Genomic DNA, 7,424 nt, shown 5'->3' with positions numbered 1-7,424 from the left:
CTAGAAAAGCACAGCAGGTCAGGCAGCATCTAGGGAGCAGGAGAATCGATGTTTCAGGCATCAGCCCTTCATCACGAATCATGATGAAGGGCTTATGCCTGAAACGTCAATTCTCCTGTTCCTTGAAAGCTGCCTGACCAGCTGTCAATTCTGATACAATATGTAAATGATCTGCTTTTGCAAACAAGAACTACACAGGAGCAGTACCAGCTCCTGAAGGAGTTGTCGCGACTACTAAAGGAGTTGGAATTGAAAGTGAACACAATAAAGGCTGACAAAATGAGGGAAGAAGTGAATGACATTGGGGTGGTGCTGAAGGAGATAGACAGGCAACAAACTGAAACTGCAGCTAGACTTCCTGTCCCCTTCGATGTGAAGGCATTACGGTCATTTTTAGGCCTGATTGGACATTGTAGAGATGATATTGATGCTTTTGTCACAAAGGTGGCATCAATCTTGCTACTGAAGAGAAGTGCACCGTGGGGATGGAAGCCAGAACACACACGAGCAACAACTTTGAAACAGGGATCGGTACGTGCTTCTGCTCACAAATCCCTGAACCCACTCAAACCATTCCCCTGGAAGTGGCTGCAATACATTGCACAATTTCTGCAGTCTTGTTGCAAGAGGAGCATGGTCAGTCGACTGTGACTCGCTCATGCTCATACCAATGGAGCAGGGCTACATGGCGTGCGAAAGGCACTCATTGGCATTGTTCTGGGTGGTACAACATTTTAGCTACATTGTAGGCTTGAACACGTTGATGGAACATGCACCTATCCAGCTATTGCTAGATGGCATGGTGAGCCAAAACAGAATTGCTAGATGGATGCTGCGATTGTAAGGCAGAAACATAGAGGTAAAAAAAAATGTTTAGAAGTACTACCATATTAGCAGATAACGTAATTTCCCAGCAGAGACCCCATGAATGTCAGGTGATGACAGCAAATGTCATCCACTCAACCATTTGTATGACAACAAAAAGGAGATATCACTATTAAAGAGAATACAGGGAATATTCACGATAGGGGATAGATAGAGACAGAAGGAGGAGATGTGCAGGTTAGATGGATTGGCCATACTAAATTGACTGTGGTATCCAGGGATATGCAGACGATGTGTATTATCCATAGGAAATGCAGGGTTACAAGGGTCAGGTTAAGGGGTGGGACTGGTGAGATGATGTTCAGAGGGTCAATGTGGATTCGTAGAGTTCTACACCATGGAGACAGGCCCTTCATCCCAAATTGGTCCATGCTGACCTAAATGTCCATCAACGCTAACCTCGTTTCCCTGCACTTGTCCCATATCCTTCTAAACATTTCGTATCCATTTATTTGTCCAAATGTCCTTTAAATGTTATTGTTGTTAATGCACCATCTCAACCACTTCTGCTGGCAGCTCATTCCATATGTGTCTCATCCTCTGTGTCAAAAAAAGTTGCCCCTCAGGTTCCCTTTTATTCATTCCCCTCTAACCTTAAACTGATGCCCTCTTGTCCTTTATTCCCCAAACTTGGAAAAAAGACTGAGTGCATTCACTCTATCCATGCTTCTCATGATCTGATACACTTCTATAAGATACACCCCATCTTCCCCCCCCCCCCCACCAGTCTCCTATGCTCTAAAGAAAAAGGTCCTAACTTGTCCAACCTCGCTATAGCTCAGAACCATTGAGTCCTGGTGTCTATGCGATGACCATTTAAATGCAGTTAACAGTGGCGAGTCTACTACTGTTGCAGGCAGGGTGTTCCAGGTCCATACTGCTCTCTGCAGCTGAGGGTAGTCCAGTCAACCAGTGAAGACCATGCGATAGAGGGACATTAACAGAGTGACTGATCAGAGCGAACTCCCTTTGTTAGGGTTTTACAAAACTGAGGATATGAACACCAAAGACCCTTTGTCCCATAGACTGAGTCACCACTTTAAAGAACGGGAGAGAGAAAACCTGGAGAGTGTAATTGGACACTGACCAGAACAAACACCCGAGTCAGAAATTTAACTTGAGTTTAAACATGACACAAAGGTGCAAAATGTCTAGTTCAGTCTCAGACAGGGAGAGGGATACAGCTGGGAGTGTGGACATGAAAACAATGATTTCAGTCTTCCTAATATTGAATTGGAGAGTTCTACACATCCAGCACTGGACATCAGAGAAATAGACTGATCATTGAACAACAGTGGAGAGGATGAAAGGATCAGTGGAGAGATAGAGCTGGGAGCTATCATTCCACATGTGAGAACAGGGACTGCTTTCAGATGATGTTGTTATTGTGGGGGCATGTTGCTGAGAAATAAGAGGAGGCCAAGGCTGGACCCTTTGGGTTCACAAGAGGTAACTGTGGGATTGTGAAGGATATACATTACTAGTGAGACCCTGATCAAACAGACAAGAGTGGAAGCAGGAGAGAGCAACCCCACTCAGCTGGACGACTAGAGGGGTTTTGGACCAGAATGGTGTAGTGATCCTTGTCCAAAGTTGCAGTCAGATCAACAAGGATGAGAAGAGATACAGTCCGTCATAAAGGATGTGGCTTTAATAAGAGCAGTTTCATTGTTACAGTACAAAAACCTAAGGGGAGCATTAAAGACCTGGAGTTGAGGGAAAGATGTGCACGGATCCGGGATATGGCAAAATGTTCAAGACGTTTAGAGAGGAAAGGAATGTTGGAGATAAAGCAGTAGTTTGCAAATAACAGTGTGGTCATGGTTTGTTTACAGAAAAAGTGATGGCAGTAGAGTTAAAGGAGAGTAAGACAATACCCAAAGAGGTAGACGTGTTAACAACCTCAGCGAAAACGGGAGTTGTGTGAGAATAATTTATTGAGAATAGGGTTGATGGGTCAGGAGGTGGGTCTCATGGACATGTAAGGTCTGAGAGGGCTTGAGGGGAGATGGAAGAGAAAGTGAAGCAAGACATCAGTTCAGGGCTCAGGCAAGGTGGGACTTTAGGGACAATTGGATCCAGTGGGGGAAGGGGAGGGAAGCTGCAAAGGCTCAGTCTCAGTGACAAAGAAGCTCCATTGGCTCCTTGTATTTCTTGTTGGAGGTGACGATAGAGGGGATGAGAGCGAGCCCTTCACAAGGAAGTAACTTGTGTTGGAGACATTAGAAAGAATCAGCACACTGTGTGTTTCAAAGAAAGCTGGTTTGACTTTATTCAGATTACTAACACCTCTGATACCCAACACCACCAGAAACGGACCCCAATGAATACAATTCAGTCCGAGGTGTGCTTCAATAGCAAGATCCAGCCACTACCATTGCTTGTGAACTCGCTGGTGCTTCAGCAGGTGGGATGACTGACTGAATCCCTTGCCACACTCAGAGCAGATGAATGGCCGCTCCCCTGTGTGCAGGCGCTGGTGTTTCAGAAGGTCGGATGACTGAGTGAATCCACTCCCACACACAGAGCAGGTGAACGGCCTCTCCCCGGTGTGAATTCGCTGGTGTACAGTAAGTTGCGATGAATGCTTGAACCCTGTCCCACAGTGAGAGCACCTGAATGGTCTCTCGTCAGTGTGAACGCGTTGATGTTCTATCAGGTTCCAGGAACTCTTAAAGCATTTGCCGCAGTTAGAACACTTAAAAGGTCGCTCGACAGTGTGAACTCGCTGATGTGCCATAAGGTTCCCAGAACTTTTAAAGCACTTCCCGCAGTCTGAGCATTTAAAAGGTCTTTCGTCAGTGTGAACTCGCTGATGGGACATCAATTCACCAGAACTTCTGAAGCACTTCCCACAGTCCGTACAACTAAAGGGTCTCTCATCACTGTGAACACGTTGATGCGTCATCAACTCCCCAGAACTTTTAAAACATTTCCCACAGTTCGGACATTTGAAAGGTCTGTCCTCAGAGTGAACCTGCTGGTGTTCCTGCAGGGTGGACAACTGGGTGAATCCTTTCCCACATTCAGAGCAGATAAATGGCCTCTCCCCAGTGTGAATACGCCGATGCCTTTCCAGTTCAGATGGGCATCTAAACCCTTTCCCACAGTCACCACACTTGCGTGGTTTCTCCCCACTGTGAGTTTGTTTGTGTCTCAAAAGGCCAGATGATCGGTTGAAGCCTCGTCCACACTCAGAACATGTGTACAACTTCTCCCCACTGTGAACAGTGCTGTCTCCCTCCATGTTCCAAATCCGATGAAATTCAGGTTATGCTACATTGAACGACTCTGTCAGATCCTGATGTGATGCTTGGTTTCAATTTCCTGACTGCAGGTCTTCCCTTTCAAACACCCTATTTCACCAAGTGAAAAGAGCAGTAAGTGAGTGAGAGATGCAGAAAAGCTGTGAAATGGAGTGACTACATTGTTGGAGTGTCATCACAGACTGAGAACAGGCACTGTCTGAGGGTAAGTGCTAGGGGAGAGTGGGCATTATCAGAAGTGCTGTCAAAATTTTTGTTTTCTCTTTGGACGGCATGGTGGCTCAGTGGCTAGCACTGCTGCCTCACAGCGCCAGGGACCCAGGTTCAATTCCAGCCTCAGGACAATTGTATGCTCTGGGTGCTCTGGTTTCCTCCCACAGTCCAAACATGTGCAGGTTAGGGTGAACTGACTGTGCTAAATTGCCTGTAGTGTTTGGGGATGTGTAGGTCAGGTGAATTAGTCAGGGGTAAATGTAGAGTTATAGGAAGTGGGTCCTGGGTGAGATACCCTCTGCACTGTTGGTGTCGACTTGTTGGGCCTTAGGGTCTGTTTCCACACTTCAGCGATTCTCGTTCTTGTTGTAACTCTTGTTAACTTGTGGGATCATCAGGAAAACCTGAGGAAATGGAATTTGCAAAGCAGGATTTCTCTTCCTTTTCTGGCTGTGGCTCATGGAAAAAACACTGGGTGTGAGAGGCCAATAGACAAGGTTGAATGGACAATGCCTCCATTTGGGACAATGGGCAGCAAGCTCCGCCCAGTCATTCCAAACCTTGCCCCCAACAAAGATGGCCCCTAACAATGACGGCACACACGCGACATTCCTCCGCTGCGCACTGCCCCTAACAAAGATGGCTGCTGTCTCCACCGGGAGGAAGTCTGGCGCCTTTTTTCCGTTTGGTGCAAAGGAAGGAGGGAGGCGGGGTGAGGTGGGCTCTTTTCAGAGTTTGCGGCTGACCCAAGGCGCTTGCCTAATCCTCTCCGCCCACCCGCTGCCTGTCTACCGCTCCACCTTCTCACCCTGACTCTCACCTTTTGCGATCCATAAAAAACGACACCGACGACCCTCAGCCTGCGGAGAAATGGCAACCGCGCATGCGCATTGCCGAACGGAGCGACACACCGGCACCGCGCATGCCCACGCCTACGGGGCAGTACCGGCTGATTGACGGCAAGGCCTGACCAATAGGAAGTGGGCACCATGCTGGAGGGCCAAATTCAGCAGTTGGTCTTCGATCCAATGGGAGTGAATGAAGGGCGGGACTGAATCCGAAAGCTTCCTTATTGGCTGAGAGACTGCCCTATTGGGAAGTTATTGTATTGCTGATCATGGAAACTGGGCAATGCACAATGGTTCTCCTCACCTTCACCCCATTCTCTTAAAGCTAGCTTGTGCGTGCAACAATTATCGTGACAATCCAATCCATTTCTCCCCGGGTGGGGTAATGCTCCTGCAAATATTTGAACCTACTTTTCTCCACCTTCCCTGTCTGAGCAGAGGAATCGCAGTCTCTCCACTAAAACTGAAAGCCCTTGTCTCTGGTGATGTTCTGGGAAGTTGTCCATACAAGGCCCAAATATCACTCCAAAACACTGGGCCGCAAGAGTTGTGCACAATTAGATTAGATTACATTACAGTGTGGAAACAGGCCCTTCGGCCCAACAAGTCCACACCGACTCGCCGAAGCGAAACCCACCCATACCCCTACATTTACCCGTTACCTAACACTACGGCAATTTAGCATGGCCAATTCACCTGACCCTGCACATCTTTGGACTGTGGGAGGAAACCGGAGCACCCGGAGGAAACCCACGCAGACACGGGGAGAACGTGCAAACTCCACACAGTCACTCGCCTGAGGCGGGAAGTGAACCCGGGTCTCAGGCGCTGTCGCCTGAGGCGGGAAGTGAACCCGGGTCTCAGGCGCTGTGAGGCAGCAGTGCTAACCACTGTACCACCGTGCCGCCCAATGTTTCAGCTGAGAATCAGTCAGTGATTTGTCAAGATTAATTATGTCTTAAGAGGCATGGAAACAAATCCTTTGGTTCAACACGTCCATGCCAACCAGACATCCTATATTAATTTAGTCCCTCCAAATCCATCCTATTCATATACCCATTCAGATGCCTTTTAAATATTGGAATTTTTCCAACCTCCGCCACCTCCCCTAGCAGCTCATTCCATACATGCACCACCGTCTGTGTGAAAAGGTTGCCCCTTTTAAATCTTTCCCCTTTCACCGTAAACCTATGTCCTTTGGTTCTGGATTCCCGCACCCCAGGAAAAAGGACTTGTCTATTTAGCCTTTCCATGCCACTTTTGATTTTATAAAACTCTATAAGGTCACCCCTCATCCTCTTATGCTCCAGGGAAAACAGTCCCAACCTGTTCAGCTTTTCCCTATAGCTCAAATCCTCCAACCCTGACAACACCGTTGTCAATCTTTTCTGAACCCTTTCAAGTTTCACAACATCCTTCCTGTAGGAGGGAGATCAGAATTGCACACAATTAATAAATTGGAGGACCCTGTGCATTTAATTTTTTTTCAAGCAGCTTGACTAACTTGTTCTATCACTTTCAAAGATTGTGACCATACATTCTTAAGTCACTGTTCTCAACTGTTCCATTTAGTTTAATTTGCCTCTTCACATTTTTTTCTTTTGAAACTTTAATATTATCTGTGAATCCTTAAGTATGGCATCAAGGAGCAAAACTGAAATCAATAGGTATCCGCGGCAAACTGGTTTGAGTCATACCTGGCATACAGGAAGATGTTTGTGTTTGTTGAAGTTCAGTCATCTCAGCTACAGGATTGGGAGGGGGAGGTTATTTGGTGTGTGTCCTACAGAGATGTTCCTTGAAACGTTCTGCAAGTTGGTGTCCTGTCTCTCCAATGCAGAAGAGACCACAGTGAGAACAACAGACATGGTAGATGAGGTGTTTGGATGTGCGGAAAAATCTCTGCCAGACATGGAAAGATCCTTTAGGGCCTCGGATGAAGGTGAGGGGGGTGTAGGCACAGGTTTTACACCTCTTGCAGTGGCAAGTGAAGATGCCAGGAGTGGAGGGTGGGTTCATGGGGAGGCGTGGACCTATCAAGGGAGTCGAGGAGGGAATGATCTCTGCGAAATACTGATAGGGTTGGGGAGAGAAATGTATCTCTGGTGGTGGGGTCAGATTGTAGGTGGTGGAAATAGCAGAGGATAATGCACTGTCTCTTCCCAGCATCAAAGTAGATTTCACCAGTTTCCTCATCTCCCCTCCCCCCCCC

At 47.3% G+C, this 7,424-nt stretch overlaps 1 protein-coding gene across 1 annotated transcript in view; it reads right to left on the bottom strand.

Annotated features, from left to right (window-relative positions):
- Positions 1-3,130: 3,130 nt before the first annotated feature.
- The window catches only part of LOC122543462 (gastrula zinc finger protein XlCGF26.1-like), a 23,557-nt gene continuing 19,263 nt past the window's right edge, over positions 3,131-7,424 (bottom strand). Inside the window, exon 4 of the mRNA XM_043682172.1 lies at positions 3,131-4,118. Coding sequence (XP_043538107.1) covers positions 3,257-4,118 — 862 coding nt within the window. The 3' untranslated portion in view covers positions 3,131-3,256. The remainder of the gene's footprint in view (positions 4,119-7,424) is intronic.

The sequence above is a fragment of the Chiloscyllium plagiosum genome, chromosome 44 (assembly GCF_004010195.1).
Source record: "Chiloscyllium plagiosum isolate BGI_BamShark_2017 chromosome 44, ASM401019v2, whole genome shotgun sequence".
In the NCBI taxonomy this organism is placed as follows: domain Eukaryota; kingdom Metazoa; phylum Chordata; class Chondrichthyes; order Orectolobiformes; family Hemiscylliidae; genus Chiloscyllium; species Chiloscyllium plagiosum.
This window is presented reverse-complemented; position numbering and strand designations above follow the sequence as displayed.